The 26,056-nt window shown below is 35.4% G+C and overlaps 1 protein-coding gene across 2 annotated transcripts in view; it reads right to left on the bottom strand.

Moving 5' to 3' along the window:
* Positions 1 to 18: 18 nt before the first annotated feature.
* Positions 19 to 26,056, bottom strand: part of dennd4c (DENN/MADD domain containing 4C) — a 78,140-nt gene continuing 52,102 nt past the window's right edge. The window contains exons 16-34 of one of the 2 annotated variants that reach the window (XM_026247047.1): positions 19,945 to 20,077; positions 12,418 to 12,624; positions 11,510 to 11,638; positions 9,411 to 9,558; positions 8,162 to 8,311; positions 7,943 to 8,071; positions 7,405 to 7,554; positions 6,087 to 7,183; positions 5,275 to 5,470; positions 4,975 to 5,081; positions 4,707 to 4,882; positions 4,269 to 4,460; positions 3,287 to 3,455; positions 3,083 to 3,193; positions 2,694 to 2,831; positions 2,377 to 2,494; positions 2,034 to 2,187; positions 687 to 751; positions 19 to 419 (exon numbers count right to left, since the gene is read on the bottom strand). In XM_026247047.1, the coding sequence (XP_026102832.1) occupies positions 283 to 419; positions 687 to 751; positions 2,034 to 2,187; positions 2,377 to 2,494; positions 2,694 to 2,831; positions 3,083 to 3,193; positions 3,287 to 3,455; positions 4,269 to 4,460; positions 4,707 to 4,882; positions 4,975 to 5,081; positions 5,275 to 5,470; positions 6,087 to 7,183; positions 7,405 to 7,554; positions 7,943 to 8,071; positions 8,162 to 8,311; positions 9,411 to 9,558; positions 11,510 to 11,638; positions 12,418 to 12,624; positions 19,945 to 20,077 (3,706 nt within the window). In that variant the 3' untranslated portion in view covers positions 19 to 282. Of the gene's footprint in view, positions 420 to 686; positions 752 to 2,033; positions 2,188 to 2,376; positions 2,495 to 2,693; positions 2,832 to 3,082; positions 3,194 to 3,286; positions 3,456 to 4,268; positions 4,461 to 4,706; positions 4,883 to 4,974; positions 5,082 to 5,274; positions 5,471 to 6,086; positions 7,187 to 7,404; positions 7,555 to 7,942; positions 8,072 to 8,161; positions 8,312 to 9,410; positions 9,559 to 11,509; positions 11,639 to 12,417; positions 12,625 to 19,944; positions 20,078 to 26,056 lie in introns of both variants that reach the window. The other variant, XM_026247046.1, reaches the window with a different exon arrangement.

Raw genomic sequence — 26,056 nt, forward strand, 5'->3', positions numbered from 1 at the left:
GAAACATCTTACAGTGAATAGATTTTTCAGTCTTTCATTTACTTCCACTGCAGTTTGAAATGGGCTCACACACAAGAGGCAGCGTTCAACATCTGAAAAACACCAGTAAAATACAGTGTCTACCTGCTGTACGGTTGGTGCCATAACATTTCCAGGAATTTCAGAACAAAGAAGCCAGGTCGTTTTTATTTCGGTGGATGATAAAAAGTACCATTTCAGGTGACGGTGCAAATTAATTAAACGACTGTACAATTCTCTTCCTGACTTTTACTGTCACTGAGATCAGATGAACAGGGCTCCGAAGCACTTGAGGCACCACTGCACGCTGTTGCTGTGTGGTCTGTCAATGGGGGATAGGACTTTCAGCTGTTCTGTGCTGAGCTCATTGTATGCAAGCTGGTATTCACGATTAAAGGCCTCTGCGGACGAAAAACAAAGCAGAGACAGTTAAAAAGTAAATCTCACAAGGAAATCTTTGGGTCCTGTTTCACCCCAAAATAAAAAACATTAAATTGGATTGACAAACCTAATGGTCCTAAACATACACTTCACGTTACGTAGGTGTTTTTTTACTTTTGAAATGCTCTAGACCTGTTTGGTGATATTCACCCTACAGGCATTTAATTAATGTAACAAAAGGAATTGAAAGCCCTTATATGTAAAATTGGAAAATAGCATTCACTTACCAATATCAATGTTCTCCCTTCCTAAGGCAACAAGTGACAGAAACAGCATTTCCCTGTAGATACTCCTGGACATGAAGAGAAAAGAGCAATATTACAAAATGAGTGTGACTGCTACAACCTTAATTATCCAATAATTAAAAAAAAAATGTTTTAGCATGTTAATGAATATGACAAAGTTATTCCGTTCATATTAACACAAATCTTCCCGTACTACGAAGCCCTGCAGACAAAAAGACAATGTGTATATTATAGAAAAGAAATCTCTGAGCACTTTTTATGATTTAACAGAAAAGAGGAAGTAAAAGTAAGGAAATAAGGATAATAATAAAACATGGTTTGTAAGTTGATGTCTTTTCTCTCTCTATCTCTCTCTCCTTGTTTTTTTTTTTTTTTTTTTTGCATGTAATGTGAAGAAGGTTTATTTGAAGCAGTGTCCTCAAACTCTCTTCCTTGAGGGCCACAGTCCTGCAGAGTTTATCTCCAACCAGCTCCATCTCACCTGTAGGCCCTGTAGGAACTGAGGTTGACATCACTGACTTAAAGTCTGGGGTCAGTTGAGGAACAGAAAATCTGTTTATTATTATTATTATTACTACGAGTTTCTGAAAAATTGTGCCCATGTGCTGTGTTTTTATAATTATGCAAATACAATGTAGGGCTGGGCAATATGTCCACATCTCGCAAATGCTCTGATTAATAGATAATCTAATAACCTAGAAAGCTGATAATTACATTTGAAGTTATCCAGTTCCCATACATTTTTTTTTTTAGCATTTTTACTAGTATGCAATTAGTTCAAGCTAAACATTAATTGCTAGACAAACATCTTATTCTTGATTATACATCTTTGTTTCTTTTATTTTGGAAGGTAATGTTGCATGTTAAAATGGCTATTCATTTTGTTCTGCAGACAAAAAAATAATAATAAAAAAATAAACCTGCATTCAGTATAAATGTAACATTTTGGCCCCCCTTGCAAGATATTTTCAAGCCCCTGACTAAATTTAGGCTAGACATTTTATAATTAAGGAAATAAACCTATTAAATATTATTAAATGTGATTAACCTAGTGATAACGACAAAAAGAAAATGAGAAAACGAAACGTCCGACCATGAACTTTGCATTGATCCATGAACATCCATAAATCAAGTTTAAGAGACACACAGAACCAGCTTATAGCAAACACTAAATCAGGCTTTTTGGTTAGGAAAGCAAGCAAGCTCTATGGCTGCAGATGCAACAGAGGCAAATTCGCATGTGCCATATAGTAAACAATGTGATTGCTTTAAGATTGCTTCAAGCCTAAACTAGTTATATATATATATACAAAATGTTGCATGTCCAACCTCTGGCGTTTAACTTCTGGGCGTTTCTTGATCTCCCTAAGGAGCATGTTGATGGGGCCGTAAACATCGTTCGTCTGAATGCTCCGTACAATGCTGTTCAGCAGAGTCCGAGTCTCCTGGTGGTCAGTGGGGGCTAGAGTGCCCTTTTTTTGCACTGCATGACAATGACACTCACATTCAGTGACATGAATTAGTCTACTGGCAATCCATTCATGAGGTTTCTCTACATTATTCATTAAGTTTATAAAGATGTGCACATTCTCATTTGTAGTTTCTAAAAACATGGCAATACTGAATAAAGAAATACATAAAAATAATTTCAAAGTGCTCCTGCTGTACTCACAGAAAGTCCTCCAAAGCTGATAGAGGGGCTCTGTGGGCTCCTGGTGTAAGTTGACATTGTCCCACAGCAGCTGCACATACACCAGCTTACTGTCCTGAGACAGAGATGTCTGTGGGAGCTACAGGAGAAAAACAGAGAGGGGATCATCATCATGTCAGTTCAGTTCAACCAGCATTTAGCAAACAATTACCGTGCTAAAATACAATTTAAGGCACACTAATATGAGGCATATTTTCAAAAAGAAGTAAAATACATTTAAAAGTCTAATTCTCAACTTGTTAGTAAGAGCATCAACAGTGTGAATAAATGTCAAGTACCTGCACTCCATTGTTGCAGTGTTCAGATGTGAGAATGAGTCCAGGCAGAACACTTGGCAGGTCTAAACGGCGAAAATACCACACCAGATTCCAGAAGATGATGGGGTGCTGACTGAGGAACTTATGAGTATAGATTACCTGAGAGATAATGGATATGGATGAATTAGAGGCCATACATATATAAAGCCAAAACCACCATACAAGGCAATAGTTGGTTGCCTTCTGCACATCTTAATGATACATACTTAACACAACTAGAGGCCTACACAATTAAAGGATTCACATGGTTATTTGCCTGAGACTCAAAACAGGAAAGGGCAACAAGGGAAGTATTTGATGAATATCACATATATCTATTGAAAGGTGGAGGTAAAGTCAAGCTTGAATACCTGATCCCCCTCATTCTCTAACAGTGATTCCAACTCTTTGCGAAGGACCAGTGGACCAAGATACGGCACAGAAACTGGTTTTGGGTTCGGCCGCTTTTGACTGAGGGTGTCCTGGAACAGCAAAATACAGAATTAATCAATTGTGAGCAATAAGTATAATTCATAAAGTTCCACGAATATAAAAACGGGACATTTCTCACTCACCGCCACCTCTTGTAGGCTGTTGGGCAGGCTGGTAGTGGAAATGCCATGATTGGGTCTGTGGGATGAGTCCAAACTCTGCAGCGGGCCTCCCACGCTGTTGCTCCGAGTTAAAGTGTTGCGTCTCTCCATTAGACCCAGGGGGTCCGAATGTGCTGGCTCTGGTACAAGGCTATGGTGCAAAGTCAGAAATAATAATGTGATCTGAGATTCATGAAACAAACATAAGTTTTGCCCAAAACATTCGCATTTGATCTACTAATTGAAAAAAAAAATACATCTCAAATTTCAGCACCAAAATATTTAAGTAATTTAATAATAATAAATATTATATCACTTACATACAGATCTCAAAAATCAAGAGTTCGGTATTTACGCATACATAGGGTTGCCACCTTCAGCAAGACAAAATATCCACATTCTTTAAAGTATTTTCTTTTGTTCAACAGAACAAAGACATTATAACTGGTTTAGAACAACTTTTGGGAGTGTAAATTATGACTTAATTTTCATTTTTGGGAGAACTATCGCTTTAAGTCCGTGAGCAAATACTTCTCTGCAAACTGCGTGTTCATCATTAGTTACTGGACAAACCCACTGATAACTTTCCCATTCAGCTGTACATCAGCCGTACAGGTTTAGTGCATATGGTGCACATGTGAAAGTGCTTTAATGGCACTAGTTATAATCGACTCCATCGCTATAGAAACAAAGGCGCTAAGATAAGCTTCTTTAACTTCTTATGAAATTTATTTCATTATTATTGCTATTAGCATTACAAACGGTGCAAAATAATTATTTGTTGATTCAGCTTGTTGGCCTTTGTAAAATACGGGACAAATCGCGTCCTGTATTGATTTGATAAGGGACGCATAATTTTCCATTTAAATATGGGACGATTCCATATTTTAAGGGAAGCGTGGCAACCCTATGCATAAACCACATAAAAGTTGTTTTGTTACATTTCAAGAATGTGCTCACATACATTTTTGGGGTTCCAGTTTGAATGACAGGCATCTCAACAGGACCCTTGCTGTCTTCAGGAGATTCTGGGAAGTTCATGAGGTCTGGAGGGTCACTAGAACAACCCTCTTTCACTTCAGAGGAGCCGGAGGTGGCCGGATGTGTGCTGGAGCTGTTGATACTGTCTCCTGATGTGCTTGTCTTTAAGTAGAAGCTGTAAACCAAAAATACACAGCAGGAGTTTATTGTAATTATTACTCTCTATTAATCAAAACAGCATTTGTTTTTGTGGTGCAAAACACTGAACAAGCCCAGTTGAGTTTAATTTCCTAGTTGCATAGATAATGTGTCATTATAATATATGTATAGTATAATATTTATAAATATTAAAAAAACAAAACTTTTTTAAAATATTTTTTTCAACACAATAAAAGCAAGTAAAAGTGGTTTAGTGACTCACCCTGGTGTGGAGCGCAGGTCGTGGAACTCAACATGGAGAAGAGGGAGAAAAGTCATTTGACAGAAAGGACAGGTGCAGTTGAGATTGGAGTCATCAGCTGTCCAGCCAGCCATGATCTCCTCGTCATACACCAGAGCTTCACAAGACCGACATTGAGAACAGCTGGACATTAGAACCTGCCAAAAAGAAACACGAAGTTCTACTTTACTACTTAAATCTACTTAAAGTGATACTGTATTTAAGCATCAGCAGAGGGCAATGCTCTAACCTCTAAAGCACAATTCTGGTAAATGCTGGAGGTGCTGGCATGATGAGAGGAACTATGTTCAGACCTCTCTGAGTCTGCACCTCTCTTTGAGCGGCCTGGAGTCAAAGCTGTAAAGAATGCCAAAAAAAAAAAAAAATTCAAACAAAAGAACATGGTTTACATACTATTAACCTTGCACTAACAACACATTATCTTCAAATTAGAAACAAAATGACTGATGAAACAAATCTTTGTTGGCTTCATGCTGATACATGTGTTTTGGAGTGGATATTCAACATGACATGCATGAATGAGTCTTACGTGTTAACAGCTGTGCTCGGCTGGTATCGCTGCTTCCACTGCTGCTGCCCAGGCTGGTGTTGCTGTGTGTGAGCCCGTTTGAGGCTAGGCTGGGCATCAGGCCTCTGGGTAAAGTGTTCTCTGTTGCTCCTTCTGCAGACAACAACTGCTCTTCTAGCCTAGCAGGGAAACTGTCTCGGGGCTGTGAGCTTTCCTCCTGAATCACAGACATTCAAAATATAATCCAGACTAAACATATGTCCAAAATTTACCATGAGGAAAAACTGGAAAGCTTAAGAGATTAGCTTCGGTACTAAACACACATAGGATGTTTTGGTACTGATGATACTTCATGAGATGAACTAGTGGATATTTTTTAGTTTCTTAAACCAAATTGAGGTCTATAGGGACATGAAGATTAAATCAGGGTATAAATTTCCTTTTATTTTTAACATTTTTATGGAAAATCCTTCATTGTAAGTGTTCCTCATGAAACTCATGAAAAAAATAAAGGAAATTCATTCACCCTTTAAAAGCTAATGCTATCATCAAACTTTAGGTAGGTATTGGCATATTTGGACTACGTTATATCCCCAACTTTCATTCATAACAATGCACACACTTAGACCATATTTTTTACATAATAACAAGAATTTTAGTAAAGTGGAAGATTGTTACTAAAGCTGTTTGTTGACCTAATTACTCCTAATTATTCTCTAGAGAGGTTGGGTTACTCAGATTTTGGTTTGTGTGCATCATGATCTCCTATCATGAAGATGCTCAAGAAAACCTATCCGGATTTCCTAATACCTGTATTTCTTACAGTCTCTCACCTCATCATCCGAGTAGGAGTAGGCTGAGGCCACTGCATCCCACATTTTGCTGGCCACATTGGCTGCTTGCTTCATGCCTGACTTGAGCATATCTACTTTAGGCCCTAACAGCAGAGAGTCCATCTTGATGCCTGATATGGAGTTGATGACGGATCCCAGTGAACTGCTCTGTGATGACTTTACAAGCGCAGTCAGCGAAGATGACCTTTGACCTGCAGAGCCTGGTGTCTTGGGGGATTTGACTGCAAATGTCTTAGAGCGTGTGACAGCGGGGCTACGCTTCGGAGTCTCTGTTAAACTAGGAGTTTTGACTGGACCGATCGGAAGGCTCGATCTTCTTTCCAAAGACTGCTTTATTTCAGGAGAGTCTGGACAGTTAACTGATGTGTGGTTTGATCCCTGCTGCAACTCCATGCTGGAAGATTTACTATTCAAGGGGCTCTGGAGGCTCATGTACATCTCAATCTCATCTGCAAGATTTCTTGACACCATAGGTGGAAAGGGCCGTGTGGACTCCTGGCTCTGAATGGAGGTTGCATCCTCAGTTTCTGATGCAAAGAGTGAAAGAGGATCCGCCCCCACCTCAACATCCTCCCTTTCCACAGTTTTAGAGGAGGAAGAACCACTGCTTATGCTTCGGCTAACAACTTCGCTCCCTTGGGGTGTGTCTACTGAATCTTTCTGCTCTATAATTTTACCCACTTTCTCTTCCGCAGAACTGAATGATATGTGTTCCTTCTGCTTATCTTCATGTTCCTGCTGGAGGGCAGAACTCGTTGTAGACTCCATCTTACCCTCTTTAAAGGGAGTGATGGTTGTAAATGGAGGAGGCGTAAGACTGCCGGAGAATGCGGATGCAAGGATTTTTGCATCTGCACCCATGTGATCAGCACTGAGCTCCAGACTGCCCTTCTTTTGTAGCATGCCAGCTTTGCTCTCTGCGCTGAAACTGCAGCTGCGCTCCACAAAGGCTTTCATCCTTTGTTGCTGTCCAGCCTGTGAAAGTTGTGAAACTGTGATTACAGAGTCATCTTCCACAGGCAGGGCCAGATCTTCACTCTTCTTACGGGGAATGAAGAGCTTAGCTGTACACACACCTGCTGGAGACATTTAAGACAACAAAAACAATGTTACTTACTTTATAAAGCTCTAAATAAATATTAGATTTTGCATGTCCAAAAGGAAAAAAAACAACAACAAAATAATGTTAAAGTTCTAAGTAAGTTAAGGTTTCTGTTCGGTGAAAACAAAATGTAGGGAAAATAATTTGTACTTAGTCTTGTTGTTAATCAGAGTAAATTTTCAGTGACTGACTGACCAGTTTCTCCCCTGTCTGCAGTGCTGTCAATATGGACAGGGATCTCAGTAGACAGTTTAACAATGCTGGCTACAGAAGGTGCTATCTCAGCAGGGCTGGAGGGCTCTGTAACAGCTACAACACTGTCTACAGAACTAGCAACATCATCCCCTTTAAAGAGACAAAAAGATGAAACTATCTTAAATAAATTATTCTGATAGCAGTGTATAATAGACAACACAGGGCTGTAAAAAAAATAAAACATTAATGTATGTGTTTGAAGATGTTTAAAGATTATATTATTGGTATAATTCTGTTTCAGTGATTTAATTATCATAGAACCTCAACAAGAATAAAATATCACCCACAAAACAATGCAATTTGTAATTTGAGTGAAATGGCATTGAAGTAGTACTGTGGCAAAGACATTTTTAAAGTATTAAGTCTATAACTTGTGAGAAAATTATTGTATTATTTAGTTATTGCAAATTTGTATTAACGTCTATGCATTTCATCTGCCTTTTAAAGCTACATTAAGTACAACAATCCAATACAGTACCACTTTGGATCTTGGTTGCTTTGCTACTGCTAGTGTGGTTGGTGAAGAGAGGTGGAGAAGTTATAGATTCATCAGTAAGGTCCTGGGCCAGCTCGTTCTTAGATCCATAACCCTGATCAGACTGACCAGCTTATGAAATCATAAATACAAAACATGCTCAGTCAACAATATATAACAGAAACTTAAATAAAATTACATTTAATGTCACATCTACAGTACCTGTACTATAGTGACTGTCAATAGCGTCCTCAGCTATAAGGCTGTGAGGGAAAAGCATGTGTTCCTCTACAATAGGCTCATTTGAGCTGTCTATACTGCCATGACTCAGTCTGTCTCCATCAGCACCTGCTGCTGTACCCGCTGAAAGCTCTACAGAAAAATACACACCATTTCACAAATTAATTTCATAATGGTAAGAACTGAAGATAAATACTAAATATCAGTACTTGTTTATGTTACTGAATATTTGCTACCACACATGTCTAAATAAAACTGGTCCTACATTTTAATACCCGTTTTACATTTTTAATTTGAAAGCTACATTTGCTAAATAATTAATGTAAATATAAACCGCTTGCTGGAGGTTGTAATGTGCTCCAAGCCAGCATTTGCCAGGCTACAGGTGTTCAGGTCTGCCCAAACACCTACTGGCCTGTTGCTCAATTAAATGTTAATTGTAGTACAGTTTTGTGAATTTTAGCCTGAATGTTCAATGCAGGCAAACTATTTGTTTTTCCATAGCAATTTTTTCAATTGCATGACATTTTAAATTTTCATGAAACTACATCATACAATTAAAACAATTTTATATGTATGTATGTATGTATGTATATATATATATATATATATATATATATATATATATATATAAAACATACATATATATATTTATATATATATATATATATATATATATATATATATATATATATATATATATATATATACATACATATATACATATATGTATATGTATATATATGTATATATATGTATGTTTTATATATATATACATACATATATACATATACATATACATATATACATATATACATATATACATATATATATACATATCTATATATATGACCAAATTAAAATCTGCTTTGGTCTCATGAAAGAGTAGTTCCAGGGAAAGTGCATTGCAGTAGCTAGTAAAAGTGTTGGCATGCCATTTATGAACATTAGACCTAAAATTATAAAGTAATATCAGTCTAGTTACTTACCATTCCACTTTTTTATTTCCCATTCCAGTTTGTAATGCATATTTTAATATGCTTGTAGGAAAACTATACTGCTGGAAATGGCAAATGCATTCCCGTCTGACCAAAAGCGGGGATAAAGAGTCCAATCAAAAGCAGTCAACCACCAAACTGCATTCTGTATCTAACCATATCTAAGTACCACAAAGGACCAATATGTATAGAAAATGTCAGATGCATGAGCATAGGAAGGAAGCAACTCAAACCTGTGGTTATCAGAGAAGGTCCTCCTTTAAGTGCTGTTCTACGCAACGCCTGCTTAAACTGCACCACTCCACGCACCAGGTTCCGCATTTTGGTCCACATGAAGAGTCCGCTACGGTTACGACTTGGCCAAGGACTTTCAAGGACAGCCTGGATAAAGCACAGCCATTTACAGGTATGCAGTAACCATGACAATATTTTTCATAATGATAACACACTGACATTTGTAATGGTCCTGAATTTTTTTAATTCAATGGATATGTCAGGTCATTATCATTTTATTAGTGCTTGGTAACAATGAGATTGTTTCATAGCAGCTTCACAGTATTAAGCAGGAAAAAGTAACAGAATCAGTAGTTGTGTTTAGATTACCCTTCAAATTGCGCAAATTGAAATTGCAAACTTTTTTTGCAAAAAAAACTTTTTTATGCTCGCATGCATGATATGGTTTTTCAGGCAATGCGAAAAAGGAATTATTCGCAAAACTGCAGTGGAAACTGCTTTTTGCATTTACAGGTCACATGTTGTATGTAAAAAGTCATTTGATCATTCTTCAATATGCTATAACCTCCAAGAAACCGACATTTATAAAATATCGCCAAAGTTTTGTGCAAAACTGTAATGGAAATGCACTGTGATGCAAACATATAAATACAACAGAAAGACGATAGCATAGGAAGACAATAGCATCATTATTCAGCAAGTACAGTGCTGGTTCTGTTCAGTTCAATAAATGTGTAAAGCTTTTGAACAAATATCAGTTATGAACAAATTCAATCTATCTGTAAAGCAGAAGACAATAGTGACTGCTAAACTCATGAGTGGAATAATCTCATCTGTCAGTGGAGAGCTTTGTTTTAAACTCACCTTTGAAGTTTGCGGTCTACAGGTCAATTAACAATAATAACAATGTTATGGAATTTGAATTGTTCTCAAAACACATATGAATTAATTTGACAAGGATCATGTCAAAATTGATAAGCGGCAATGTATCCGCAAAACGTTGGAGTATTCATACCAAACTTAATATGCATAATGACAAGATAAGACAAAAATCATGAGACTCCTTCGATTAAGAGCAGCATTTGAATTGAATGGTGCATTTTTTTTTTTATGATCCAAAATAATGTCTCCCATTTTGGGTGTCTGGCATTTTGAACTTTGTATTTTGTATTATAACAGAAGTCTGTATGTGTCATTGACACCATGCCTTTTCAAAAAATGCTAAAAGCTATTGATTTCTTTAGCCTATTGTCATGAGACTGATTTTAATAGATTGCCTGGGCTGGTTCATGTCGTTAACATCAATACCAAATGCAAGCGGCAATTAAGTGTCCAAGAACAACAGTGGCAAAAGTAAAAGCTAAGTATGGCAGGGAGCACCAGACCAACTGCAGTATCTGGTAATTTATACAATTTAAGTCGAAATGGCTGAAAATCATAAATACAACCACTAGTAATATGACTTAATGGTTTATCACATTTGACTAATAGTTGGCAGCTTGGCTGTAATGTGTTGTGGTCAGTGTGAGGTGATAATGACACACTTACAGTTAAGGTCAAAAGTTCCCCATAACAGAATCTACAAAATATTAATTATTTTACCAAAATAAGATCGATCATACAAAAAAGCATGCTATTGTTTATTTAGTACTGACCTGAATAACAGATTTCACATAAAAGACATTTACATATAGTCCACAAGATAACACAACTGGACAACTGAGGGACTCATATGCAACTTCTACAGACGTTTCAAGCACTCAATGATGCTCCAGAAGGAAAAACAATGCATTAAGAGCCAGACTGTGAAAACCTGGAAGATCATTGTTGTCTTAACATAGACCAAGTTTGGTCTGTATACACTAAACCATTGCTGAGATGCATGTTCATTTTGGAATGCTCTTTGCCAAATTTGCTTGTGCCTTATTTGAGAATGGTCTGACTAATAAACTTGAACAATAAGATATTTACTTATACTTATTTGAACAAATAAGACCATGCTGCTTTGCAATATAAATTGGTCTTCACAGGTCTGAATTGCATTGCTGTGTTGTGCAGTGCTTTTGTGTATGTTATTGTGTAAGGGAGTGTTCATCACCTTGTTGTAGTATCCGTAAGTAATAGCATTTGGTACAACACCAGCCTTTTTCATCTCCATTAAGACACGCACAGCCATGACAGGCATCTCCCACAGACCACACAACTGCATCACCACACGGTAACACACCTGTTGAACACAACGGTTTAGCTGTAGGGTCACACCAAGGTCTACAGACAGTAATTCCTTACATATACCAGTACATGAATACATGAAGGAATATACAAGTCACATGAGGCAAATTTAAGTGTCATTTCCTGAAAGAAAAAGTGTAAAGAAAAACTCAACAATGTGTCAAGATCTGAACACAAATAGACAGTACTAAATGCATAACATGCCAAATACATCCAAGCTAAATAGAAAGTTTGAGATGTATTGTAATCTGATCACTCAAACCATCTTTGTTGGTGGCCAGGGATGCATATGTGTTTAATTAATGAAACAAACAAATTCAGACCATCTAAGGTTTAGGGCACAGTTCACTTAAAAGTTGCATAAATAATCCTACATATATATATATATATATATATATATATATACATACATATATATATATATATATATATACATATATACATATATATATATATATACATACATATATATATATATATACATACATATATATATATATATATATATATATATATATACATACATACATACATACATACATACATACATATATATATATATATATATATTTAGTTTACATTTGCTTAATTATAATTATATACAAATATTTTAGCTGCGTATATTTTATAGTGTTGCAGTAAAGTGAATTGCAACTAACAATCAATAAGAGATCTAAATCCCTGCAAGATATTTTCAATAATAATACATAAATAAATGTGGCAATAATAATAATAATAATAAAATACATTACAAAATTGATGTTATCTACACACCTCATCAAGCACCTCCACCTCAGAGCTCCTCATCTTGAGCAGAACATTGAAGGCCTGCTGCATGGTGCGGGATTTGGATTGGGCAGTACGCATACTGGCAGGAAGACAGATGAACCACAGACTGTAGCAGTGACTAAACAGACACTTTGCCCACTGGGGAGGATTGGAATAGAAACGCTTTGCCAGCTTGTAGGCCATTTTGATTTCCTGTGTGGAACAAAAAAGTAATGCTTCAGGTTCTGAGACCACAAAAGGGTATTGAAGGGTATTTTCTGTTAAATTGCTTTCAGATGCAAGAAACAGTTTTGTCTATATTATTAAATGAAACCTATTTTGATTGAAACTCGACAGCTGCAGTTACCATCCACTTTCAGAACAGCCTGTACATACTATAAAGAAATTACTTTAGTGTTGCTGTCAGGACTCTGGTTTGATCTCACCATGTTTTCTTTCCTTTTGCTTTGTTTCTGTCTATTCCATGTGCTATGATCGCTCATCTTTGTTTCTCCTTATATCTTAATTTCTCCGCTATATTTATCCTTCTGTGACAGTGGTTACATTTTTACTCTGTGCTGCACAGTACTATATGGTATTTTAGAGTTCTAAACCTTTATCAGGTGTGCAGTTGTTACAGAGGACTTATTTTATTTCTTTGTTCCAACTTCCAAGTGGCCTTGTCTACATTAGTCATGAATAAATTATGTTAAAACGTATAAATGGCTCATTCTTGAAAAAAGGCAAAAGAGCTGTGTGCGTGCGCACATTTGAATAATGTCGGGCTGTAAACGGGTTCAGGCTTTTAAAAAGCTGTCAATCAAAATGTACTTGTTGGGCTCGGGTCCTGTTTATTTACAGCTATACCAATGGTCCCCTTTGCGTGACTTGATGGTGATTTCAAGAATTACTTTTCACAAGTGATTGGATGGGATTTATATGCAGCTGTTATGGGCAAACTACCTACTGTAGTTAACACATTACTATTATTTATTTTTTGAAGTGTAAGCTCTTTATTATAATTGCATAAATGTTTTTAAAATAAATAAAGGCGAATTTGAAGTCCAGTAATAAAGAATGGGAATAAATAAAAAAAAACACCTGACAGCCTAAAGCTTCTCATGAAATGTTCACAGATATCTAAAAACTTTATTTATATTACATGACACAACACCTAAATTGAAAAGAGAATACCATTAAATGCATATACATTTGCTTATTTATTTAATTATCTATCTATCTATCTATCTATCTATCTATCTATCTATCTATCTATCTTAACAACTCCTGCTTCAGCAAATGTGTACAATACATTTCTCAATATCGGTCACCGATGGAGTTTTAGTTCCTTGCTACTGTAGCCTTTGGCTTGTTTGGTTGGGGACACTTGACTGATTGCACAGACACTATTGGAGGAGAGCTGAACTGGATGATGACATCACTGAATCATCAATTAACTGAAATTAATTTTTTTTTTTTTTTTTTGGCATTTTTGACAAACTATTTTCTACAGTGGCCTCAACGCCCTGCAACTTCAGAAAACACATGCAAATAGAAAAAGCAAACTGTAAATTCTAATAAGTTCACAGAACTCAAAAAAATAGTTTGTAACAGATTAGACAAAAACATTTAAGTGACGTTTTTAAATGTTTTAAGTTTACATAAAATGTAAAATTACATTTCCAGTTGCCTTAAATTATCATCAATTATCATTGTGTCATCTTATAAATTGATATTTTTCAACTTATAATAAGGGGGTAATTCACTCAAAATTTTCTCTATTTTTCAACTCATATAATGTGGCAAATACATTCAAAATTAGTCTTATGCTGTCCAACCTTAACCTAACCACAGGCTCTGCTCTTTACCACAATGGTAACATTACAAAACCAACATAACAGAAAACTTTGTAAATTCTAATATAACACAACATTTAAGTACTAACTTATGTCCCTCTATGTTAATCTTGTGTAAAAACACACAAAATAACACTTTTTTTTAAACAAAAATGTATTTTCCTTGTGTTTGACGCAAAGCATGCTGGGAACTAGAAAACACAATAATTTTAAGTTCACTTACAACAACAAAATTTTGAGTTTACAGAAATTATTTGAATTAAGTACAATTAACTTTCATTATTATTTGAGTGCAATTAACTAATTTAATTTGATTAATTTCACTGTTTGGTTTTACAGTGTACTAGCAAATCAAGAAAACATCAGTTTGACAGCAGGTGCTGCAAATGCTCACAACACAAATAAAGGTTTTCTTAATTTGGAGGTGTTTTTTTTCTATTTGCAGTGCATCTCTTTATTTGGTTGTGTTGTGAGAATTTTTAGTGCGTGTTGTCAAATTGATTAGGTTGTTTTCTTAAAGGGGTCATATGTTGTGATTTAAATTTTTCCTTTCTCTTTGGAGAGTTACAAGCTCTTGGAGCATAAAGAAGATCTGTAAAGTTGCAAAGACTAAAGTCTCAAATCCAAAGAGATATTCTTTATCAAAGTTAAGACTCTGCCTAAAACGGCTCATTCTAACACAACCCAACATGTCTACGTCACTAGGTGGAAATATTTGTGTAATGACGCCCAAATGTTGCAAAGCAAAGAAACAAGGCATGGTTTCAGTAAACGCATTTGAAGCAGCCATGTCAGGGAGATGCTGTGTGTATCTAGGTAAAAGCACTTTAATTGGCCTTCCAAAAGTAGAAATCTTTAAGATTACGTATGTAACAGAACAGCAACGCATTTTATGGACAACCGTTTCGTGAACCTAGGAGAAGACGTAATTCTGTCTTTTCTACTACTGTTTTTTTTTTACATTGAAGCGTGTCAACATATTCTGTTACACCAAATACACCAAATAATGATCTTTAAAAAAGCATCATATGACTACTTTAATTTAAGTGTTTTTTTTTTGTTTTTTTCTATTTGCATTGTGTTTCTTTATTTGGTTGTGTTGTGAGCATTTGCAGCATATTTGTTGTCAAATTTATAAAGTTGTTTTCTTTATTTGCAGGTGTTTCTGTTTGCAGTGCGTTTTGCTTTTTGGTTATGTTGTGAGCATTTGTAGCGCGTTTTCTCAAATTGATGAAGTTGTTTTCTTAATTTGCAGATGTTTTTTTTTTTTTTTTTCAGTGCGCTTTGTTATTTGTTTGTGTTGTGAGCATTTGTAGTGTGTGCATTGTCAAATTGATGAACTTGTTGTTTTTTTTTTATTTGCAGTTGCTTTTTCTATTTCCAGCACATTGAGCTCTATCGGCTGCCATAACTTTATTTTAGATGTATGTAACCAAACGGAATGTAATCCAAACCCAAAAAATCTTAAATAAATATTTAAGTTACATAACAAATTACTTTTTTTTTTAATCATTTCAGGTAGTTACATTGCTGATGTATGTTCAAGTGTTTTTCTTACTTTTTTCTCTAATAGATGATGCTAAAAAAAACTGCATGTAGTGTCATGGTTGTATATTTGCCATTGGGACTGTGGGAGTTTGAGTTGGACTTTGATACCGCAGGACCTTTTTCACATTTCCCTCCCATAGAAAAACACTTTAGGGTTAGAAAAACCCTCGCATTAGCATGTTAGTAATTCGATGCAAAGGTGATATAATACAAAGTAATTTGTTATAAATGTACATACTTAATAATAAAAAAACAAATCTAAACAAAAAAACTTTTGAGGATTACATTGCTCAGGACTGTTAAACGTCAACACAGTCTTGTGAAAAGGGTCCATCAGTACTGCACAGTGTCAGGCTCCAAGTGATGTCATCAGCACAAGATGACTGCAGCCACAACTTCAATATTTTAGCTTCACTTTTCTATAGTAAAAGGAAGTAGATAAGCGTCATCCATCTTTTTTTATGGTCTATGCAGCCTACAGCATGTCTTACAAACTGAAATATTAACAGTATCCCCAAAGAGCACTCGACCACAGTAATAGCAACAGTTGTGTTTTGGAAAATTATTCATTAGTTTAAGATCAGATGATCTTTGTTTACCTTTTAACTGCTGCACGCAGAGCACAGTCATTAAGAGCCTTCTTGACTCAGAGTGTTTGAGTAACTGATGTTATGACCATAGACTGTAAAAAAACATGGATGTAGTGTCTGTGACGTCACCCATAGGTTTCCGAAGAGAGTTTTTGAAACCAAAAGTGGGCAGAGCGGGCCGTCGCTATCTTGGCAGCGCATCAACGTGCTTTACTCTGGGGTAATCAAAAATAGGCAAAAGGGCAGAATCTGGTTGCTGAAGCTACGCCCACCTAACGCGATGGCGGTTACAGCAGCAACAATCCACCTTAATTATGCAGAACATTAAGGCTTAATATAATTTAAACAGATGAGTAAAAAAAAAATTCACCCTCTCACAGTTATCATGAAGGGTAAAATTAGCTATATAGACCAAATGTAAATTTGGGCAGTTTAACATGGGGAGTCTACGGAATTGACTCCCTTTTGCAGCCAGCCTCAAGCTGAAAGTCGATGAATTACAGTTTCAAAGAAGAAAGGCATGGTTGGCTTCACGAGAGAGCGAGAGGTTGCCGCTCAGTTATGACTAGCACACAGACTGGATAAAAAAATAAATTAAAAAAAAACTGCTGACATGGAGACATTAGCCGCATTTCCACTTTCGGGCCAGTGCGGGCCAGGGCTTAAAGCGGGCCGGGCGGGGCTCATAGCCCCGGGCCAGTAGCACGAGGCCAGAATAGCGCAGGGTTTCCACAGTGGAGCTTGAAGCACCACTGCATGTCACTAAAACACGCCCTTTACATGCCTCTCAGAACAAGGTCATGCAACCTCATCATTTCACCATCAAAGAGAAGTTATCAGAAAACTAAGAAATAAGTCACTGGAACATGCGCGATCACAAAACAAACATGATAAAAGAGGCCGTTTGTTTGCATGCTTTGTTATATATTCTAATTAAAAAGCATCGATGTTTTAACTATAGAATTGATTTAATTTATCAGGACTCAAAATTAATCACACATAAATACACTTATTTATATTTTATTTATTTATTTTTAACGCTCATGAAAATAGCCTGCTTATTCAGTCGAGTCTGTTTCTGTTTATTAGCCACAGTAGCCGTCATATTTAGAATGAATGATAATATCTCTATTTTTGTAAGCTCCCGAACAAAAAACATTATTAGGCTTTATTCTTTTATGATAGGCAACGTGAGATAAACTCTCGAGACGAGGCTTGTGACAGATAATATAAGTTACTTAATAAATATACGATTGTCATAGAGAATAAGAAGCTGACGTCTGATTTCTTCAAGCGGTCATATTTTACCATGTTTACTATGGTAACATGTTTAGCATGCACAGACTTTTGCATCGCTTATAAATATTTCAGCCTTGTATGGTGATTTATAATCCACATTGGATCAAGTTATTTCAAACACTCGCTGCTGACTGAAAGTGAGTTTTGAGCTTGATTTATTTAAAAAAGTGTTTAATGCTGGTGTTAAAGCTGTTATCTTTCTGAAATGATCCGCAGCCCAGACTCTCTATTTTTATAAAAGCTCCCGAACAAAAATCATTATTATATTTTGATGATCTGCAACGTGGAGCTAAACTCTTGAAACGAGACGACAGATAAAATGTTACTTAATAAATACACAATTGTGATAGAGAATAAGAAGCTGACGTCTGATTTATCCAAGCAGTCATATTTAACATGTTTACTGTTTAAAGTTAATGTTTTGCGTGCATAGTCTTTTACATCACTTATAAATATTTCTGCCTTGTTTAGTGATTATAATCCACACTGGAAGAGTGAGTTTTGAGCTCAACTTATTTTAAAACTTTTTCAATGCTGCTGTTAAAGCTGTTATCTTTCTGAAATGATCCGCGCTGACGCTCTCCAGACACAGAGAAACTCCGCCATTGTTCATAACCACTCGTCTAGCCCCAGCTGGCCCGCTTTGGCCCAAGGTTTTCGTTGGGTCAAAAAACCCTGGCCGTTGGCCCCAAGGAAGCCCCGGCGAGGCACGATCAAGCGGAAGTGACTGTGGAAACGCGACTGGCCCTGGCACGCACTAGCACGCCCGGTCTTAGCTCGATAGTGGAAACACTACCAGTCAATAATTTGGGATTGGTTTAGTCTTTCTGAATGTCTCTTTTGCAATTAATTAGCAATTTATTTATGAATTATTTATTTCTTACCACAAACTTTTTAATGGTAGTGTATCAATGTACTCTTTTTTTTATTTTTTATTTACATTTCAGGTAGATACATTGCTGATGTATGTTCAAAGGTTGTTGTTTTTTTTTTTTTCTAATAAGTTTTTTTTTTTTTTTTTGTAAGTTATTTGATGCTAAAAAAAAAACAGCATGTAGTGGTCTTGGTTTTGTTTTTGCAATTGGGACTGCGGGAGTTTGGGCGGGACTTTGATTCCACGGCTCCAGCTCATAATAGACCTTTTTAACATTTCACTCCCAGAGACACTGCATTAGAATTTCTAACCCCAAACTTTTTATTGGTAGTGTATCAAAGTTTCCACAAAAATATGAACATTTAACATAGTGAATACTTCTTGAAGTGGTAAAAAAAAATTTCCCCCCAAAACAGGGTGGTGTGACCATTATGGAGCGCTATAAACACATTTATGTTTTATTCTTATGAGAAGACAGAGTCTAAATCTAAATATGACTTCGAGAAGTAAAATAACTTATAAGGTTCCAGGAAATCACTGAAATGCATCCAGTTACCAGTCTTTCATAGAAATACTTTGAACAAACTGAGACTGAGAAATCCAGAAGAACTATGGCAATGAGACACCTAGAAACCAAGACACTTCAAGAAACCTTCCTGCAAAACTACCTGAAAAACAATGCGCAAGTGCACCTAGGACAAAAGCTTTTTTAATGCATAATTTGGTCACACCAAATGTTAATTTAATTTAGTTAAGTTAATATAAGTTAAATAATAAAATATATTTATGGCATTATTTTTGACAGCATCCTTTACAGCATTTTACAGTAGCTTTGCAGGTAAAAGGTTCTGTTTTTTCATGTTATTCCAGACAGTGTGGAGCACTGGCTGCTGTCGGACACCTTGCACAAACAAAAATCTCACTGGATTATACCATGTATTGTCAAAAATAATGTTTGGAAATGTAAACTGATATTTCCTACTGACACACTACAGCAAAACATAGAAATAACTGACTTATTTAAATAACTGACTTTTTTAAATATAAGAACAATGTATAAAACGTATTTTTAACTTAAAAGTAAATACACAGTAGTTAAGGCCACATAATATACTGTAAAGCGGTTGAAATATTTCTTAGCAGCTGTACTTTTAAAGGTTCTAATTTAGAGTTATTATGTCACACCTTTGCCATGAGTGTTGAATTCTATAGGTGTCAAGTTAAAAACAACAGAACATCTTTTAAGACTCTTGTGTAAATGTAACGTGAATCTGTAATGCATGGTATAATCTGGACAAGTCTGGGAATGATAGCATACCAGAATTTCTAGTATGGCATACGATAACTCCTGTAAGAAATTCTTCACCTGTTTGGTTCTCTTGGCTAACAGGGCAGGGCTGCTGGACATACTGGCCCCTGCTGCTCTTGTGCTCAGTGCTGGTCTCAGCTCTTGTGGACGATCAAACAGCTCCAAACGTAAACTAGGGAAATTCTTATAACTGTGGAGAAACAGATGATTTATAATTAGAGGAGTGCTAACATAAAACCTCCGAATTAGTCTGTGGTAAGTCAAATGGTAAAGTCTAGTTAATACAGTACAAACAGAAAGAATACAACAGACATTAGACCTTGGATATTCCTTCTAAATAGTATTTACTTGTCATGTGTCTTATTTTTACAGATGTCTTTAACACACACACACACACACACATATATAACACATGGCAGTGGTAGACTATGGCAGTACCATTCTGTTTATATGAAAACATGGTGCTCAACTTCTAACATAAAAGTGACCATTTATTAAAGTGTCCCGGAGGTGATTTTTTTAAAAACATTGTTTACAAGTCTATCTGGTGTTTTTAATATGCTTAAAGATATGTAGAAAAAAACAGAAATAGAGGGGGTGGGGGAGGGATGTGATTTCAGGAAAGGACCTCAAGCCGGAATTCGAACTCAGGGTGCCCAAATCTCAACAGTGCTTACATGTTGGTGCACTGCCCACATGGCTATTGCCGCTTACACTGCCCATTTCTTACCATCACAAATATGTAACCAATCCTGTCAACTTGCTGGGATGGACTTTTCATATTATCTCCACTGGTCATAAGTTGTGTTTTTACAGTGTTGAGCAATGTAGCCAATCACATTTCTGTTGTTTTTTGGAATGCAATCGCCAATAAAAGTGTTTAGACAGAATCCATTCACCGCTGAAAATGGCAGATTTTTTATTCATGTATGTGAATAATCACTTTAAAATAAACATGTAGACACAATGTAAATATGAGATTAATTGTTCAGTGTTGTAGAGTTTAGAGCTTCACTGATTACAACAGAACGTTGCAGCATTATGCTAAACTAAGATGAATGAGAGTTTTTAGTGATTTCAAGGGGAGTACTCTTTGTGCACTTTATAGGCTATAATTTCATTCAGAATTAAAAAAAAAAATCCTGGCACATTCACTCTCTAATAATGATTTGTCCAATATTGCCACTTGGCCTTTGTGAAGCGATTACTACTATAATTAACTAGAGAAAATAGTGAAAGTGGAGCAGGTCCTGGCTGTCATGATTAAGGATAATCAGGAATTAGTTAGCATATTCTTGGTTCCGCATATACTTAATGAGGTCTGTTTTTTTATTTTATTTTTTTGTATTTACACAGGAAAAAAGCATTTCAATATGTCATTTTGCTTATCAAAGATGAGTTTAAAGGGATAAAAAAAAAAGCATTATAACATGACAAATCTTTATTGACCTTTGCTCTCATACACAATAAATATATGAAAGCATTGTAAGAATATCAAAGGTAAAACTAAATAAATAGGTGCATATAATTTTGTGTGCATATAAGAGTTAAAGACACTGAATAGGGCTATTTAGTCCATGTGCAAAGTAAAGTTAAAAATTAAATTTAGTTTACACCATTTTATATTACATAGATGATATGATGTGATTAGTTTGGATGTTGTTGTTAACATTAATGTAAGAAACCAAAAAAAGAAAAGTTGTACATGGGGTATATATTTAGGGGAGGGTGGAACTGGATGAACGATAGATAAAGAAGCAGAGAATAGAGAGAGAGGTGTATTATAGTGCAAAAAGTGCTAGTGGTGAGCAAAGTGATTGGCCAGTATCAAGGCTGGACTGTGAGAAACGGACAGATACTCAAATGAGCCAACAGAAGCATGGACATAGATTATTCTACCCTTGTGCTAATGGATAAAGATGCTTTAAATGTGATTAGGGCTGAGGGAGATGTAGGGGCAAGAAAATGGCAACCAGATAAAGTGGGTGTGGACAATAAAGTTCAATAAACAAGGTTGCCTTGAAAAGGAAAGATCATAGAGGTGTAAATTTAAGGTATTTTTCTTAAGTTAATTATAGTATTTGTTTCCATTAACTTCTCTTCTATTCCTATTGTACTAGATTAACTATTTCACTAACAGGGTGTCAACTTCCCAGTTCTAAGATCTAAGTTGATGCAAATTCAAATGGTTAGTTAAAATCTCCATTTGGAGAATGTTTATCTTTGTCTTGAGGACTTAAGAAATAGTTGCAAAGCTCAGGGCGATACTTTAGCCAGGTAAGTTCATCATTTGGAGTGCATTCCATATACTCAGCACTGTATGTTTTTGATTTATGCACGTATGCATTTTTATTCAGACTACTTTTTCAGATTATTTATGCTCAGTAATGAGAGAAGCAGACTAGGCACTTCTTTTGAGAAGTCACTCACGCATCTTAGCAAGCTGTATGTACATGACTAAGCAAAACTATCATTCAGATATGAGCAATAAGCATGTCAAAATAAACATTATTAGTAAACCCTGCAACCGCTGACTATGAATAGACATGTGATACAGCATGGAAACATAAATCATACTGTGTTTGTTCATTTAGGCCACAGGAGAACTAACAACTTGACTGAGCCTGTTTTTTCTCCACTACAGTCATCTTTTGGTTCCTTTCCACTGTCACCTTTGGCTTGCTCAGTTGGGGTTTAAAAGACAATGGTTACCATGATAGTTTGATGTTTTGAGACTAGTACTGTGCCTGATATATTAAAACATGCTACAGTCTATCCCTTGCTTAAGAGGCCGAACCCAGACCCTTCTGTTTTAGCCAATTCTAGACCCATTTAAAATCTGTCTTTAATTACAAAGATCTTATAAAAAATTATCCTGCCACAGCAACTTATTTTTTTTTTTTTAGATTAAAATAAGAACTCTGAGGTCTTTCAATCAGGTTTTAGAAAACACCACTCGACAGACTGCACTTCTGAAAGATTTAAAAGAATATTTAAAATATATTCTGTTAACTGGTGATGCTGGGGATCATGCTGTCCTGCTTGCTCATCTGGAGCACTGTGTAAGTATAAAAAAAAGTGCTCTTGAATTGTTTATATATTTCTCCAATCTAAGTTTTAGAGTTAAGATTGGTGAACACTCATATGAGGTAGCTTCTTTGTTATGTAGTGTTTCACAGGGATCCATTTTGGCTCCTATTCTTTTTTTCAGTGTAAATGCTCCCATTGGGTTCTATTTTTAGGAAGCATGGTCTGTCTTTCCATTGCTATGCAGATGACACTCAAATCCATCTGCCCTTAAAACAGAGTTCAAATTGTCTGGAAGCACTTATGTCTTTTGTCCTGTCCGATGTGAAAGCCTGGTTGTCTTTGCATTTTCTTAAATTCAATGAAAGTAAAACTGAAATAATTGTGTTTTGTCTGTTGGATTCTCAGTACACCGAAAGTAAATCTTGGCAATTTAACTCTTCTGTGAAGCCTTGGGTTATTTTTTGATGATGGTTTAAAATTTGAAAAACAGATAAATAAAGTGGTCAAGTCCGGCTTTTTTCAGCTTAGATTTCTAGTGAAAGTAAAAACTATTTTTAGTAAAAATTTAGAAAAAGTAATTCAATCTTTTATCACATCTAGATTAGACTACTGCAACTCACTGCATTTTGGGATTGGTCAGTCAGCCCTATCCCACTTGCAGATAGTTCAAAATGCAGCTGCAAGGCTTTTAATGAGTACCAAAAAATTGGATCATATTACACCAGTTTTACGTTATCTGCATTGGTTGCCTGTGCACTATTGAGTTAATTTTAAAATTCTTCTCTTAGTATTTAAATCATTTAAGCCATTTGGCCCCTGCTTGCTTTACAGATTTATTGCATTTTATAAACTTGGGCCCTCTTGTCTCTGTGGTCGTCCAACCAGAGATTATTATGCATCCCACAGTCAAAGCTTAAATGCAGGGGTGACCATGCGTTTTCAGTCACTGCCCCTAGATTGTGGAATGCTCTGGCCCTCTGTTTTCGATCTGCACCTTCACTATCTGGTTTTAAATCCATGTTAAAAACCTACATTTTTTGATTTGGTGTTTTATCAATGAGAACTTTACGGTTTCTTTTAGTAATTATTTTGTACGGTGTTATTGAAATGTTTTTATTGTACTGCACATTGGTCATGGTTGTCTTTAATAGTGCTCTATAAATAAAACTGACACTGACAATGTAGACAACTTATCTGTGTGATACAGCTGACAGAACAGCATACGTTGTTTACGTTCAGTGACTACTCTCCAAAATAGCGCCAGGGTGATGTGGAGGAAACAAATTGTTCAATGAAGTCAATTTTTTGTTTTCATTGTGTACAATAAGTATTCTTGCAGCTTCGTAAAATTGCGGTTGAACCCCTGATGTCATATAGATTATTTTACCAATGTCAGAGAGCTCATGGGATGCATCAAACATATCTTAATTTGTGTTCTGAAGATGAATGGCCAAATCTTACAGGTTTGAAACAACATGAGTGTAAGTAATTAATAAGAATTTAAATTTTTGGTTTAACTAACCCTTTAAGCAGTGTGTTGTCACCATGGCAAAGATAATCTACTTTTATTGTTTAACTAGTTCAAATGTAAAGAGTTAGATAATGCTTTGTTAACAACTTATTAACAATAAATAATTCTCACTTTAAAAGATGAGATCATGGAAAATGGTAAAATGTCATTAAGTGTTTTAAACTAACCTTTACTTTTACATACAGTATATACATAGTAAATTTTAACTGTACACAACTCAAACTGTATATTCTGTAGGTATACTTATTAAAAAGTTTGATATGAATTGCAAAAAAAAAAAAAAAAAAAAAAAAATATATATATATATATATATATATATATATATATATATATATATATATATATATATATATATATATATACACACATACACACACACACACACACACACAGACATATATATACATACACATATACATATATACACTACTTTACGGGTAAATTTCATGGGTAAATTTTATTGTGTATAACCAGGGACAGGAATTGTTTATATATCATGTTATATTGTTTTAAATTAAAATAGTTAAGTATGTAAATTGTATTGCGTCTAAAAGCCCAACCAGGTACAGGAGTTGAAAATTAGCATTTGCTATAAACTTTTTTTGCAGCACTTCAGTGACAAGCTTGCTTTGACACTATGTTTGTTTGCATTGTCTGTCAAAAAAAAAAAAAAAAAATAAATTCAACAACTCAAAACTATCAAAACATGACAAAACTAACTTTTATATAGCATATGAGTATGGCCTCCTCCATGACCTTTCAAGCATAGCTCAAGTTTATAACACATGGAAGAGCAGACTAATTTAAAGTAATATATTTATCTTATTTAGATTTCTGTCAAACAGAGTACATCCAGTTTATGATCACTGATGATTTAATTTTTTATTTGTAATTTTGCTGAAAGTGAATTACATTTTTAGAAGCCCAAACTTAAGTAAATATTAGGGCCGGGACTTTAACACGTTAATTGAGATTAATTAATTACACAAAAAATAACGCGTTAACTAAGATTAATTACAGAAAAAAAATTCCCGCATTTTTAATAACGTATTTTTGCACCGCGGAACGTTTCTCACTGGATGCGTTTCGACGGACCGATTATACTGAAGCACCAACTAGCGTTCGCATATCACTGCAGCGCAATCGAGGAGCCTCAAGTATCATCTCAACGCAAAACATATAGCAGCTAGCGTGGACGTGAACTATGTATTATTTTGTTGGTGCAACTGGCAGTTTATGTTGAACTCTTTATTGTTTTGGCCAAGGTTATTGAGAGTTGGACTTAGTATGTTATGGCCTCTGAAGCAACAGATAGATGTTTTCTAATAGTCAGGGTTTCCAATGTTCTGAATGTAATTGACAGTCTTGTGTTTTACTTAAAAAACACTTTACAGAAGGTTCCAGCACCTATAAGCTTCCTGAATTTCTGAAATGTACTATTTCTAAATTGTTTCTAAATATGCTATTGCTACACTTAATGGCAAAAATTGCACTGGTCTGCTAGACTTGGTTGAACAAAAATAAACAATATTTTGTTGCTTAAGCTTATGTATTCAGTCATTATTCAATGGTATATATAAATCCATGTGAAAAAAATTACTTCTCACT

Source organism: Carassius auratus, unplaced genomic scaffold (genome assembly GCF_003368295.1).
Source record: "Carassius auratus strain Wakin unplaced genomic scaffold, ASM336829v1 scaf_tig00014207, whole genome shotgun sequence".
Taxonomy (NCBI): Eukaryota; Metazoa; Chordata; class Actinopteri; order Cypriniformes; family Cyprinidae; genus Carassius; species Carassius auratus.